At 47.8% G+C, this 14,461-nt stretch overlaps 2 protein-coding genes across 2 annotated transcripts; both read left to right on the top strand.

Annotated features, from left to right (window-relative positions):
* The first annotated feature begins 2,615 nt into the window (after window positions 1-2,615).
* Window positions 2,616-7,487, top strand: LOC123111037 (putative TrmH family tRNA/rRNA methyltransferase). Its single transcript, XM_044531718.1, has 4 exons — window positions 2,616-2,913; window positions 3,038-3,142; window positions 4,040-4,166; window positions 6,984-7,487. The coding sequence occupies exons 1-4, from the start codon at window positions 2,674-2,676 to the stop codon at window positions 7,199-7,201; spliced, it is 690 nt and encodes a 229-aa protein (XP_044387653.1). The 5' UTR covers window positions 2,616-2,673; the 3' UTR covers window positions 7,202-7,487.
* Window positions 7,488-7,965: 478 nt separating this feature from the next.
* Window positions 7,966-9,805, top strand: LOC123087907 (benzyl alcohol O-benzoyltransferase). The gene is made up of 2 exons (XM_044510029.1): window positions 7,966-8,676; window positions 8,752-9,805. The coding sequence occupies exons 1-2, from the start codon at window positions 8,158-8,160 to the stop codon at window positions 9,616-9,618; spliced, it is 1,386 nt and encodes a 461-aa protein (XP_044365964.1). The 5' UTR covers window positions 7,966-8,157; the 3' UTR covers window positions 9,619-9,805.
* The last annotated feature ends 4,656 nt before the right edge of the window (window positions 9,806-14,461 follow it).

Genomic DNA, 14,461 nt, shown 5'->3' with positions numbered 1-14,461 from the left:
CTTTCGGTCTACGAGGGTATGTAGACACACTCTTTCCTCTCGTTGCTATGCATCTCCTAGATAGATCTTGTGTGATCATAGGAAAATTTTGAATTACTACGTTCCCCAACACTAGCTACTGCTATGGACCCATAGTCCAAAAAACTACTCATGTGCGATCATGATGGCCTTCAAGTTGATGGAGATAGGTACCGAGAAGATTTCCCCCGTTGACAGAGTACATGAAAAGGCCCCCAAATTAGATCGCGGAGAAACAGAGGTGTGCGACAGCGGGAAAATCAGGGCGATAAATTCTCGAGCGTTATCGAAAGTATATAAAGGCAGAAAAACCGAGAGGTGGCAAATCGGAGCAACTGATGACCCATGCGGCAGGGCCATGAGCCGTTGGCGTGTGGGGCCCACAGGCATCCCCTGGGCCAAGGTCGGTAAACCCATGAAGTTTCTGGACTTTAATCTTGCACTGGTTTTCTCTGGGATTTTCTTGGGCCCAATAAAACTGATTTTTTCTGAAAAGTTAAAAAACAACAGAAAATATCAACTATCACTCGGCACTGGATTAATATGTTAGTCTAGAAAAATAATGTAAAATTATTTAAATTGGTGGGCAAAGTATGCTATTATATATATATATATATATATGGCATGGAACAATAAAAAATATGGATACGTTTGAGGCATATCACATGCCTCCGAATTCCACGAAGGAGAAGGCTCCACCGAAGCAGGAGCTGGAGGCACTGGAGCAAGAGGAGGTGGATGCGTTGGACGAGGAGATGGAAGAGGAGGAGGAGGAGGAGGCACCAACGCGGAAGAAAGCCGGATTTGACATGGAGCATATGCAGGCGGAGTTCGAGTTCACCCATGCAAAGGAGGGGGCGGAGCAGCATGCTATCCTCGAGTCAATTCAGTCCGAGCTGTAGGTGACGAAGAAACCGCCGCTTCATCCATGAGGCAAACATGAAGCGTGAGCATGTCTTCAAGGACGAGCAGGACAAGGACGAGATGTTGGTGTTTCGTCCGGCCGGCAATAACCACGAGGCCAATGGCTCCTGGTTTGTTAGTTTTTAGCTATGTACGTAGATGTAGTTTAAATGGTACATATGGAAATGAGGATTTGGAAATGAATATGGTTATAGTGGCTAAGACATGAGGGGTGATCGGCCGCTATCGGCGAACGCGCCCAAACGTGTCCATGAACGTATAAAGACTTAGATTTGTAAACTATGATTGTGGATGCTTTAAGATACGACTGATTTAACCCTAAGTGCATATTCATTTCATGGCTTAACATCTCCTCTCTCGCGTGACCATGGGTTTCTTGCCCTCCGTCTGCCGCTCCGGAGACAGGAGGGTGGGGGAACCCTAGATCTATGCTTTGGTGTTTATATAGGGTGTGGATAGCTAGGTTTTCGGTCGGCGGTGCCGTGGAGGTGGAGGTGCCGCCGGGCGAATAAGGTTGCCGCCGCTCCTTCTCTTTTGTGTCATAATCCTTCGGGGCTGCGCTCGTGGCTTTTGGTGCTCGGAGATGTTCGGGTCTGGCAAGCTTTTGTATCCTCCGGTGGTTGGCGAGGCAATGCCGTCGACCACGCAGGATGGGGATCTTATCCTCCGGCCCCGTCGTCGCTGCATCATCGCCTCTTCCGGCAGCGGTGGGCTTTGCGAGGTAGTGTGTGGAGGTGTTGCTTCGGCGATGTCGCATTCGCATCTGCAGGTTTACCCGAGTTCCTCCTCTTGCTTGGTCGCCAGCGTGCGAGGGAAGGGCTTGGTTCCGGTGCTTACTCGACTTGCGTTGCTCTGTCGTGCTGGTATGCATAGAATGAAGCCGAGGACTTCCCGCGCGCGAAGAATTGGCTGCAGATAAAAAGATCATGCTGGCTTTGGGTGGGAGCAGCGGGGGTGGAGCGGCGACACGTCCTCGGCTCGTGTTGGAGTTTCTACTGTGTTGTCCTCGCATGGACCTGTATGTAATTTTTTTATGTTATGGGGTGCGTTGTACCGCTTTGTTTCCTCCTTAATAGACCTGGGGTCTAATTTGCAAAAAAAAAACCCGACTGATTTATCAACAACTGCACATCAGCACAAGCAGAACCATAGCTCGGCGGTCGGCTGACTCATGGGGCCGGCTTGTCGGTCGAACGCCATCCGAACTGGTACATATGATGAAACTCATGGGCACTAGCACCCATGGTTTATTGATATAGGAGAATCATCCCTTCTGAGAAATCAGAAATTCATCCCCGACGTGGCTCGAATCCTGGTTGCTGGAGACGCCACTGCGCTCCCTTGCCACTAGGCTACAGCCTAGTTCTCCGAACTGGTACTATGATTGGAATGGCTAAGATATGAGGATGGCCGCACGCCATCCGAATGTGTTCGGGAACGTATAAAGTCACGATTTGTAAACTGTGGTTGTGGATACTCTAAGATACGACTGATTTATCAATCACCATACATGCTCTATTTGTCTTTTCACGGGAGCTCTTAATTTAATTTAAGTACAACCATAGCTACAAAATGGATATCAAAATGGATAGCTCGGTGGTCGGCTGACTCGTGGGGCCTGCTTGTCGGCCGAATGGGCAGCTTTCCCCGCATTGCTTACCCTAGCCCGGCCACGTCACTCCCGTCCTTTCCTTTTCTCCTAGTGAGAAAAACACCAGGAAAACGGCGGCCATGGCGGCAGCTGCGGCGGCGAGCGGGGCGACGGCGGCAGTGGAGAGCGTGGTGGTGGTGCACAACGTGGCCAAACGGCACAACGTGGGAACGCTGGCGCGGAGCGCAACGGCCTTCGGCGTGGCGGAGGTGGTGGTGGTCGGCCGCCGCGACGTCAGCGCCTTCGGCAGCCACGGATCCACCTCCCACCTCCGCTTCCGACACTTCACCTCCCTCGCCACCGCCTGCGCCTACCTCAAGGCAATTTGCTCTCCACCTTCGATACACCAAATCCCCCTAACCTCCACGCCCTCCCCCTAGACCCTAAACCCTAGCCCCCTTTTCCGTATCCCCTCTTTACCTTCCTGTGTGCCGTTGCTTGCAGGACGAGAGGGGGTGTGACATTTGCGGCGTGGAGATCACCGACGACGCGCTGCCTGTGACGGCCCACCCGTTCCGCAGGAGCACCGCGTTCCTCTTCGGCAATGAGGTTGGTCGGATTCTCATGTGTCAGTACCGGTTACGAGTGCTGATGGAAAATTAGCTAGCCTGGTATGCGATTTTTAAGAGGGGCACCCGGATGGGGATTACTCAACTTCATATAGTCGACATATGCAATCACAAATGCGTCATCGCCGTGCATTCAATCACTTTGTACTTTCCATATTGTGCAGGTACCATGTCAGTGTCTGCTGATTGTGTCATTGTTGTAAGAACTAGCTTAACCCAAGTGCAATTTTAGAGGAGAAAATACCTTCCTTGCAGTAGGCTTTCATATTTGATACAGAACTTCATTGGGTATTTGCTTAAAAAATTGTTCGGCTACATGATGTTAACCACATATGCTATTTGATTCCTTTATATAAGACGTGGCGTAAATGCTATTTTCATTTCCCCCTCTCTGAATATTGGACCTTCATATCTGTGCAACTTGAACCTGAATGGATATTAGATCAACCATTATGTAATCACAATGTTTCCTAGTTAATCTATCTGTAGTTGTTGCTGGAGCAGCGTTGTCATCTATGGCATGAAAGTAAGGAATTACGCCCATGCCTCAAGTCAGATGGGTGTATTAACCAGTGGCATGTTTTGCAGGCGCCCTATGAGTCTAAGATCATTTGAATTGATTCATTGTTGTAAACAAATTGTTATCTCAAGACTTAGTATCACAATCCTCCATGGTTCTGGATTAGCATATTTTACTGTTAAATTCAATTTTTTCCAGATGTTAGAAAAATTATTGTGAGTTAGATCTTTCCTGAAGTTTGCTGGACAAGTTTAAAAGCTGAAGTGGACATTGTTCATTTTTGTTAAGAAACACTGGTAGTAACTTGTGTGCCCGCTATTCTAATTAATTCTTTCCAATGTTTGTTGTGTCCAGTAGGGTACAGGACTCTCACAAAAGGAGTGTGAGGTCTGTGACTTCTTCGTCTACATTCCTCAGTATGGTGGTGGAACTGCATCACTCAATGTTACCGTTGCAGCATCAATTGTTCTCCACCACTTCGGGGGTAAGTTCCTATCCTTTGCTTGATGTGAGATGAATTTTTAGCACAGGTCAAGTTATTTGAACAAGAGTTAGGAATTTTTAAAGCCTTCGCTGTGTATTGACTTCACTCTGTTCTAGAACAGAGCATGTAATTTCCATGTTCTGACTCTAAGGGCCAGTTTGCAGTTATTATGCTGTGCTATGGAGTCTAGCTAGTTAGTTCCAGTAAGACTATCCACCTATATTATGGAGTACTATTGATCAGTAATCATAGTGGAATCAAGGGTACAGAGTTGTTACTCTAAAAAAGACACGTTCAAAATAATTGCTGCATAGAAAAAATAAATACATGGAGAAAGGAGATTGAAAAGAATCACAATGAGAAACAGAGCCTAAGTAATCGTGTTATCTATGTTAACCATGTTTGTACAATTCTTGTTGAGTTAGATACTCTATGTGATAAGTTGACATATAGAACAGACAAGGTGTTAATCTCTAAAAACAGCACATATTACATACTTGCATGTTTGATTCAATCTTTTTTAGAGTTTTTCATGTTCACTTGATGCTAAAACCAGAGTGATTTGCACGGTTGCAAATTGCAACACATGTCTCCTATCTTCTGTTACGTTATGTACATGAGCTCTCATCGATACTTTCAATCAAGTGTTCACAGGAACAGTCACAGAACTTCTCTTACATACTGTTAGTTTGTTTTATTTGTATGTTACTCCATTTGACCAAAATATTCTCCAATTAGTACTTGTTTCCTACATCAACAATCTGGACTATTGTGTTACTACTACAAATTATCAGATGCCTAGTTTTGTCTTATCATTCGTGAATCTTGATGTGGAAGTTGATTTTATAAATACACGTACATCCATAATTCTAGCCTGTAAGCTAGTTTCCTGTAAGTTTAGCATTTTCGATGATACTTGTCCTACTCGTACTTTCTTACTAAAAGACTGGTAATGGCAAGGAACCACTGAATCGTTATTTGAATTTTCATATTCAGATAGGCACAGACAGAGGAAAACTTTGTCTAATGTTGTATGTTTACTGGGCTTTTATGGCAGTTAACTTAACAGCAGTACTTTAATTTCTTTGCATATATGTAGAGTTGTGGACTTTGTTCAGTTTATACCTTTTGGGTATTGTATAGCGATCTTCCCTCCAGAATTCGTGTTGCCATTTTTCAGGCGATGCTATTTTTGGTTTAAAGCTGTTTCATGTAATTTTTGGCAGCTGAGGCTTTTGTCCTAATCTCCAAGCTGGTCAGAAACAGTGGATGAAACAGGTGGTTAGTGTTACAAAATGGATACCACCAAGTTATCTACTCCCTCCATTTCTAAAGCAAAAGCCTGTAGATTTTGCCCTAATTCAAACTTTGTAAAGTTTGACCAAGTTCATAGAAAAAATATCAACATGTACAATACCAAATAAATACAATTTGCGTATGTGGAAGATGAGAGATAAACTTTTTTTTTAAAGTTTAATCAACTTTGAAACCTGGTCATGCAATCCAACTTGTATGAACCAATAGAAACCCAGCTTTCATAAGCTGTATCAGTGACCTCACCAGAAACTCACATGCACCAATGGATGTTGGTAGGTTCCCCAGGAGCATTTCCTTACTGGCTTTAGCACTGTATACTGTATAGAAGCAATAATTGTCATTAGAGATAAATCTAAGCTTCTAGCACAAGTACCCTTTCACATTCCAAGGAAGTTTTGGAATTGATCTTGAACATGGAATTTGCGTCGACTATAGGAAGTATCATGAGAAGTACTCCCTCTGTAAATAAATGTAAGAGCGTTTAGATCACTTAGTGATCTAAACGCTATTATGTTTCTTTACGGAGGGAGTAAGTAACAAAGCGTTAGAGCTTTAATTCTGGCGACGGAAGTGATGGGGAAGAATTAGGTCAGGATTGCCCTTTTGGGGCTTGGGCACCACTTCAGTGGTGCGGCCAGGGCAAGAAGCCCTTACTCAGAGGAGTGATTGTGCACGAGGGAAAGAAGGATAAGTACTTCTATTTACCTTGATTGATTTCTGGATCATGTTTCTACCTCGTTTGCGGTTGCACAGATTCCCACAAACTGGACAGCAGTGGTTCACCCCCATCAATAGGAACACCAAACTAGATACCATAGTAGTAACTCCCCCATTAATAGAAAGACTATTCAAACCAAGTCTCTTCCCTGATTTGGACAACTTCTTTTACAAAGTTCAGACTGGTTCATGTACCACAGCTTCTGAACTTGGATGGGGTTGTTGGCAGTGTGACCACCATGCATCTAAGTCTGGCCCCACAGACAATAGACTCTGCACTTGTCTAGTAGGAGTATTTGGTTATATTTGCCAACTACTCCCTCTGTTCCTAAATATAAGTCTTTTTAGAGATTCCACTACGGACTACATATGGAGCAAAATGAGTGAATCTACACTCTAAAATATGTCTATATACTCCCTCCGTTCCTAAATATTGTCTTTTTAGAGATTTCAATATGGACTACATACGGTCCATATTGAAATCTCTAAAAGGACTTATATTTAGGAACAGAGAGAGTAGTTTGTATTAAAATCCCTAGAAAGACTTATATTTAGAAACGGAGGGAGTAGTGGCCAAAACCCTGAAGGTGTCGAACAGGTTGAAGCCTATTGGCAGGGATATGACACAAACAGCTGCCATTGTTGACTCTGAATGTTACATGAGAATCTTACAAACTCCTGACTTTTATTGAGCACTCCAGTGTTTCTTGTGCTTGAGTGCTTGTGCCCTTTCTACACTGTGTCATTGTCACCTGATTACTGCTTTTGCTTGCATTTCTGCAGTCTGGGCTGGCTTTCCTGAAAGAGGGCGAGAAGGCAATAAATTTGTGGTAGCTGAGAAACCAAGGGGGCAGTCGAGGGGGCTGTACTGCTCAGATTCAATTGAAGACTTGATTGAAGAGCGCAAGGCACGCAGAGAAAATGCCTGCGATATATTCGAGGAAAATGGAAGTAACCATCCGCAAGAATCAAATGGCCTAGGAATGATGTTTACAGACTAGAGTGTTTATTCGATCTCATATCTGTTTCTAAGCAAGCCCCTGGATGATAAGGGCTTGATAAGGTGAATTTGCAATACATAAGACATGATGTGGCGCTTGCGTTTGTACTGTGTTAAAAAAAAACTAAGGGTGGTCAGTTTTTTTTAATATTGTTGTTCCAACAAGGTGGCAGGAGCGAAGGGGAAGGGCAATATTGGGACGGAGGCAGTATGATTTATTCCCTAGTTGTACTAAATCAGCTACGCTTATTTTGGGACTGAAGTAGTATGATTTATGTTCTGTACAAGATTGTTGCGTGCTGCTCAAATTTGTTTTACCTTCTTACTCTACTGAGTTACTCTCTCCGTCCGGAAATACTTATCATCAAAATGAATAAAAAGGGATGTATCTAGATGTATATTAGTTCTAGATACATTATTTTTTATCCATTTTGATGACAAATATTTTCGGACGGAAGGAGTATATTCATTCATTCATCTTTTACGAGTTCCGTCTGCGGACCTCTGAGCGCAGCGAAAGGTCAAAAATTTGCGAGGATGAAATTGTTTGGATGTGGAATATTTTGACGGTGTGAAAGCACGAGTTGGGAGCATTTGCAGATCCTGGGAGGTTGAGCATGCGGATCCGGAGCATTTGCAGATCCTGGGACTGGGAGGGTGCGCATGCGGATACGGTCAGCTGCAATGTTTGAAGCAGTTTTACTTTCCCCATTATTTTGGTCGAAACTCCTCCATCAAGTCCAAGTAAAGCAGACAAATACGGCATAATGTTAGAAGACGAGAGCTCCCAGCCAGGTATCTAGGTTCTCCCCTTTTAACCGAGAACTAGGACGTTTTCCAGCTTTGCTCCAAAATGTCAAGCATTGCATTGTTGGACTTTTCGGATGCTGGACTTTCCGGCTGCGAACAATTCGCACTCTGCACAAGTACTAGTGCTGAGAGTAACTCTTGACGTGTATGGTTTCCAACTTGTTCCAAGATCATCCCGCGCCGGAGTCCAAGGAGCCCGCCCACGCGACCGCCGCCATGGCGACCCTGGCGTTCGCGGTGCGCCGGCGCGAGCCAGAGCTCATCGGCCCGGCCGCGCCGACGCCTCGCGAGACCAAGCGCCTGTCTGAGATCGACGACCAGGACACGCTGCGCGGGCACGTGTCCTTCGCCCTCATCTACCGTGCCCGCGTGATGGATAACGACGACGTCGCGCCGATTCACCCGGCCGGAGTCATCCGGCGCGCGCTCGGCGAGGCGCTGGTGCACTACTACCCGCTGGCTGGGCGGCTCAGGGAGGTGGAGGGGCGGAAGCTGGTGGTCGACTGCGGCGGCCAGGGGGTGATGTTCGTCGAGGCCGACGCCGACGTGCGGCTGGTGGAGCTCGAGGCGGCCGGGCTCAGGCCGCCGTTCCCGTGCATGGACCAGCTGCTCTTCGACGTGGAGGGCTCCAGCGGCGTACTCAACTGCCCATTGCTGCTCATCCAGGTATATCTAATGGTGGTTAATTTGCATTTGTTGAATGCATGAGTTAAATATGCACTATTCTATCATGGTCACCAGGTGACTCGGCTGCTCTGCGGCGGCTTCATCTTCGCGCTCCGCCTCAACCACACCATGTGCGACGCCATCGGCATCGCGCAGTTCATGAACGCCGTCGCCGAGCTCGCCCGCGGCCTCCCGGCGCCGACCGTCGCGCCCGCGTGGTCCCGTGAGCTCCTGGAGGCGCGCAGCCCGCCTATGCCGTCGTTCCCGCACCGCGAGTTCGACCTTACTCCGCCGCCGGCGCCGCCGGCCGGCGACATGGTCATGCGGTCCTTCACTTTCGGCCCCGCCGACCTCGCCGCGATCAAGAAGCACCTCCCTCCTCTCGTTCGCGACGAGGCCACCACCTTCGAGGCGCTCGCGGCATACCTCTGGCGCGCCCGCACGGCGGCGCTCGAGGTCCCGCTGGCCGAGGAAGCGCGGCTGGTCATCATCGCCAACTTCCGGGCCTTCGTCGAGCTGGGCCTGCTGGATGGATACTACGGAAACGCGTGCGTGCCCCTGGCGGCGCTAGCCGACGCCGCTGCACTGCGCGGCGGTGGCTCGCTGGCCGACGCGGTGGCGCTGGTGCGGCGCGCGAAGGCTGCGGTGACCGCCGAGTACGTGCGTTCCACGGTCGACGTGCTGGTTCTGCGCGGCCGGCCGTTCTTGGCACTGCAGAACCTGTTCGTCGTGTCCGACAACCGGCACGCTGGGTTCCACCGCGTCGACTTCGGGTGGGGCGAGCCGGTGTACGGCGGCCCGGCTGACACAGTCTTCGGCGTGACCTTCTTCGTCCCCGTCAAGGACCGTGATGGGGAGGACGCGATTGCCGTGCCGATCGTGCTGCCACGGCCGGCCATGGAGCGGTTCGCGGCGGAGATGGAGAGCCTGTGCAAGGCGTAGCGTGTTCTTTTTCCCGGCAAATGGAGAGCTTTATTTGATAAAAGCGTTCGCCGAACAGTCCGTCAACAGGCTACTGATCAGGAAGTTAGGAGTACAATCGATTAATCGTGCAAGCATGTTTTGCACAAATATGAGCAGGACCATTGTCTGATCTACAATATGAGGAATATCAAAAGAATTAAAACTATCAGTAAGCTCTCCAATCTCTAATAAAATAGGAGCCACGATCGAGCGAGAGTGGTGGCGAGTGGTCCAGAGGTTGGCGACCTCCAGGCAGTCCGTCTCCAAGATGATGTTTGATAAACCTCTCAAGTTTGCGAAGATAACGCCATCGCACACCGCCATTGCCTCAGCTATAAGAGGATCCGTAATTCCGGGGTAGGGTTTGCTCCAGGACCCAGAAAAGAGCTAGGAGAGCGAGCGACACCGCCAGCTCCTCCTTTGCCTTCTTCACGCTTGATAGCAACGTCTGTATTGATCGTTACAAAACCTGAGTCGGGAGGACGCCATCCATGACCCGACAACACTAGGGCTTGCTGGCGGGGTACATCTAAGAGTGCAAGCGCCTCCCTTGTACGGCGTACTGAATTCACCGGATCGAGCCTTTCTTCTCCATGTGTCAGTTTATTCGATGAGTGCCAAATGGCCCACATGACCAAGACTATAACAGCCCGGTCTCTGGAGGTGTACCACTCATCACATACGATATCCTTGGCCCGTGTTGATGGATGCAGTCCTGGCATATGGAAGTCCAGGAGTTGCTGCGCCTCGTCCCAGAATTGTCTTGCGTGGGAACATTCCATCAGTGCATGCACGAGATCCTCTTCTTTGGCCAAGCAAATCTGGCACAGTTTCTGTTGCCTTATATGGCGGTATACCAGGGTACATTCATCTGGAAGGATGCCCCGTAGTACTCGCCAGAAGAAAACCTTAACTTTGGGTAATACATTCAGCTTCCAAAGAGCATTCAACAACCGCTGATTATCAATTGAGGACCCGGTAACCTGCCCTTCCGCTTGAGCTTGACGCTCGTTACGAGTCATTAGAGCTCGGCACGCCGACTTGATGGTGTAGTTGCCTGAAACTTCATGTGCCCATGCTAGGAAATCCACACCCCCACCAGTGCGCAAAGGAATGTTCAGAATCGCTTCTGCATCAACATGCCATGATTCATATCGCCTTGACTGTCGTCAAATTCTGGACGTCTTAAGGTACGTGAATCTAACTGGATTTACTTCAGTGATAGAGCGTGGTGGCGGGGGCATGCACGTGAACCCTGAGAAATCTCAGATATTTCTCAGTGCAGATGGTGATGTTAGTGTCCCTCAACTAGACGAAGGTGAGACTGACTATGATAGTGAATGATTCAGGGAATTGGATAGAACGTATTTTATGGGAGGATGAAGATGTCATGGATTAGTTCCCTTCTCCATGTCCAGTTGTCCACATCGACCAGCTCGCTGACCAGGGAGACATTCGTGGCCAGAGGACGGAATAGAGGAGCCAAAGTGTTGGTCGAGGGGATCCAGCGGTCGTTCCATATAGAGATGGTGGATCCATCCCCCACCCGCTTGATGAGACCGGTGGCCAATGATTCCCGCCCAGCTACAATTTCCCTCCAGGTGGCCGAGGAGGATCTTGGAGTTGCAGCCTGCACAAAGTCTGAGTCTGGGAAATACTTGCCCTTGAGCACTCTAGCACATAGGGTATTAGGATTTGTGATGAGGCGCCAACCTTGTTTACCCAGGAGTGCCAAGTTCAAAAGGTGGAGGTCCCGGAAACCCATTCCACCTGTACACTTTGGTGTTGCGAGATTCTTCCAAGATATCCAATGCAAAGAACGCTTATCAATTGAACTACTCCACCAGAATTTTGCCATGCAAGATGTGAGACTCTTGCATACCTTCTTGGTCAAGAGAAAAACACTCATGCTAAATGTTGGGATTGCCTGGATGATGGACTTTAGCAGATTTTCTCTACCAGCACAAGCAAAGAGTCTCTCTGACCACCCCTGCATCTTACTCCTTGATCTTTCCCTTATGTGATCAAAAGTATCGCTAGTGATCTTACCCATTGCAGTTGGAAGACCAAGATACCGTTCACTGTATGTCTCGACATGAGCATCTAAAACATTCTTGATAGCATGCCTGTAGCCACTCGGTGTATTCGGGCTGAAGAAGATTGTGAAGGAAATATGCCCTAGAGGCAATAATAAAGTTATTATTTATTTCCTTATTTCATGATAAATTTTTATTATTCATGCTAGAATTGTATTAACCGGAAACTTAGTACATGTGTGAATAAATAGACAAAACATAAGTGTCCCTAGTATGCCTCTACTTGACTAGCTCGTTTATCAAAGATAGTTATGTTTCCTAACCATAGACATATGTTTGATGAACGGGGTCACATCATTAGGAGAATGATGTGATGGACAAGACCCATCCGTTAGCTTAGCATTATAATTGTTAAGTTTTATTGCTATTGCTTTCTTCATGACTTATACATGTTCCTCTGACTGTGAGATTATGCAACTCCCGAATACCGGAGGAACACCTTGTGTGCTATCAAACGTCACAACGTAACTGGGTGATTATAAAGATGCTCTACAGGTGTCTCTGATGGTGTTTTTTGGGTTGGCATAGATCGAGATTATGATTTGTCACTCCGTGTTTCTGAGAGGTATCTCTAGGCCCTCTCGGTAATGCACATCACTATAAGACTTGCAAGCAATGTGACTAATGAGTTAGTTGTGGGATGATGCATTACGGAACGAGTAAAGAGACTTGCCGGTAACGAGATTCAACTAGGTATTGAGATACCGACGATGGAATCTCAGGCAAGTAACATACCGATGACAAAGGGAACAACGTATGTTGTTATGCGGTTTACCGATAAAGATCTTCGTAGTATATGTAGGAACCAATATGAGCATCCAGGTTCCGCTATTGGTTATTGACCGGAGATGAGTCTCGATCATGTCTACATAGTTCTCGAACCCGTAGGGTCCGCACGCTTAATGTTCGATGACGATCGGTATTATGAGTTTATGTGTTTTGATGTATCGAAGGTTGTTCGGAGTCCCGGATGTGATCACGGACATGACGAGGAGTCTCGAAATGGACGAGACATAAAGATTGATATGTTTAAAGGCTATGTTTGGACACCGAAAAGGTTTCGAGTGGTTCGGGCATTTTTCCGGAGTACCAGGAGGTTACCGGAACCCGCCGGGGAGTTAATGGGCCTTAATGGGCATGGTGGAAGAGAGGAGGAGGCGGCCAAGGTGGGGACATGCCCCCCCAAGCCCAATCCGAATTGGGAAGGGGGCCGACCTCCCTTTCCTTCTCTCCCTCTCCCTCTTCTTTCTTCTCCTACTCCAACTAAGGAAGGGGGGAAACCTACTCCTACTGGGAGTAGGACTCCCCCCTTGGGCGCGCCATAGAGAGGGCCGGCCCTCCCCACCTCCACTCCTTTATATACTGGGGAGGGGGGCACCCCATAGAGAGACAAGTTGATTGTTTAGTCGTGTCCGGTGCCCCCGTCCACAGATTTCCACCTCGGTCATATCGTTGTAGTGCTTAGGCGAAGCCCTGCATTGGTAACTTCATCAACACCGTCATCACGCCGTCGTGCTGACGAAACTCTCCCTCGACCTCAGCCGGATCTAGAGTTCATGGCACGTCACCGAGCTGAAGTGTGCAGACCACGGAGGTGTTGTACCTTCGGTGCTATGATCGGTCGGATCGTGAATACGTACGACTACATCAACCACATTGTCATAACGCTTCCGCTTTTGGTCTACGAGGGTACGTGGACACACTCTCCCCGCTCGTTGCTATGCATCACCTAGATAGATCTAGCATGATCGTAGGATTTTTTTTTAAAATTACCGCGTTCCCCAACAGTGGCATCAGAGCCAGTCTATGCGTAGATGTTATATGCACGAGTAGAACACAATGAGTTGTGGGCGATAATAGTCATACTGCTTACCAGCATGTCATACTTTGATTCGGCGGTATTGTTGGATGAAGCGGCCCAGACCGACATTACATGACCGCGTTCATGAGACTGGTTCTACCGACATGCTTCACACACAGGTGGCTAGTGGGTGTCTGTTTCTCCAACTTTAGTTGAATCGAGTGTGACTACGCCCGATCCTTGTTGAAGGTTAAAACAACACACTTGATGAAAAATCGTTGTGATTTTGATGCGTAGGTAAGAACGGTTCTTGCTAAGCCCGTTGTCGTGGTTCTATGTCTGACAGTAGAATAGGGGGGTAGGAATGTAGAGGCAAGATCCTAGCTATGGAGGAGTTGTACACGCAAGTTTTACGAGTTCAGGCCCTTCTCGGAGGAAGTAATAGCCCTACATCTCGGAGCCCGGAGGCGGTCGACTGGATTATACGCGTGTGAGTTATAGGGGGTGCGAACCCTTGTCCCAGAGGAGGGGGGTGGCTTATATAGAGTGCGCCAGGACCTCAGCTCCCCTCCGTTACATAGGATTCAATGTACATAAAGGGGTGGCGTTTGAAGAGCTACAAATGATCATTAAATATATGAGTAAATGCCTGACCGTTGCTGCGCAGAGCGACTTTAGGTCTTCTTATTGTCGAGTGGTTTGATGGTCGAGTGACCTAGATAAAGTGGGATCGTCGAGTGGATGGTAGGTAGAGTGGACTTCACTCGACACCTTTGCTGGACCCCTTCTTCTGATTCTTGAACTTCTTCGTTCTTAGGACAAGGACCTTAGGTAGGACGTATAGGCCAGGCCTATTACCCTACCCTAGGTTTGTGTCCACATCATTAGCCCCCGAATGGATCGAGGTTTGAGTGAAAAAGAAGGA

Source organism: Triticum aestivum, chromosome 1B (assembly GCF_018294505.1).
Source record: "Triticum aestivum cultivar Chinese Spring chromosome 1B, IWGSC CS RefSeq v2.1, whole genome shotgun sequence".
Taxonomy (NCBI): Eukaryota; Viridiplantae; Streptophyta; class Magnoliopsida; order Poales; family Poaceae; genus Triticum; species Triticum aestivum.
This window is presented reverse-complemented; position numbering and strand designations above follow the sequence as displayed.

Bases quoted from the DNA above. Each gene is read 5' to 3' on its own strand.
- LOC123111037 (XM_044531718.1), top strand. From the start codon at position 2,674: ATGGCGGCAGCTGCGGCGGCGAGCGGGGCGACGGCGGCAGTGGAGAGC. The intron at 2,914-3,037 runs GCAATTTGCTCT...CGTTGCTTGCAG, and splicing joins CCGCCTGCGCCTACCTCAAG to GACGAGAGGGGGTGTGACAT. The intron at 3,143-4,039 runs GTTGGTCGGATT...TGTGTCCAGTAG, and splicing joins CGTTCCTCTTCGGCAATGAG to GGTACAGGACTCTCACAAAA.
- LOC123087907 (XM_044510029.1), top strand. From the start codon at position 8,158: ATGGTTTCCAACTTGTTCCAAGATCATCCCGCGCCGGAGTCCAAGGAG. The intron at 8,677-8,751 runs GTATATCTAATG...CATGGTCACCAG, and splicing joins GCCCATTGCTGCTCATCCAG to GTGACTCGGCTGCTCTGCGG.